Consider the following 574-nt stretch of genomic DNA (forward strand, 5'->3'; position numbering starts at 1 on the left):
TTCTTTAGCCTGTTGATACTAGGAGGGTGTATATATGGAAGACCTTTGTGATATCAGATTATTAATTTTCTGAAATCATTTATGTGTAAATAAAATTGTGCATGTGCCAGAAGTAATGGGGGTGATAATTTCTTGTAAATATTTAACTTTTCACTATTATGAAAATGTTTAGATGACAGAGACGCATATTTCTCGTATAGTAGTTTCAGATTCTAAGGTTCTTTCTCTTCGTTACAGGCAATGTACATTGGAGAATACAAAAGGCTTACTCATATCCTGAGGGAGAGCAGACGTAAATACTTGCAAGCAGGACGTGCAGAGAAGGAGACAATGGGTAGGTTATATTTTAACTGGTTTGTGTTAAAAATTTTGTTTACTTTGCCTGTTACTAACCACTTCACTTGAAGATGGTGAGGTTCCAAGCATGTACACACATAAGGAGCAAAACCTTTTCTTTTTTTGTAGGCTTTATAATTCACAATTATTTGATATCTTTTTATTTGAGATATATCAAAGATGGATATATACCCTGTTAATGTGCACAAGCAGATATTAAAACTACTTGCAACATATA

The 574-nt window shown here is 33.1% G+C and overlaps 1 protein-coding gene across 2 annotated transcripts in view; it reads left to right on the forward strand.

Moving 5' to 3' along the window:
• Positions 1 to 574, forward strand: part of LOC119594672 (KAT8 regulatory NSL complex subunit 2-like) — a gene marked incomplete at its 3' end in the record, with an annotated part of 26,702 nt that overhangs the window by 23,218 nt on the left and 2,910 nt on the right. For both annotated transcript variants that reach the window (XM_037943728.1, XM_037943729.1), the window contains 1 exon segment: positions 238 to 334. In XM_037943728.1, coding sequence (XP_037799656.1) covers positions 238 to 334 — 97 coding nt within the window.

Source organism: Penaeus monodon, chromosome 34 (assembly GCF_015228065.2).
Source record: "Penaeus monodon isolate SGIC_2016 chromosome 34, NSTDA_Pmon_1, whole genome shotgun sequence".
In the NCBI taxonomy this organism is placed as follows: Eukaryota; Metazoa; Arthropoda; class Malacostraca; order Decapoda; family Penaeidae; genus Penaeus; species Penaeus monodon.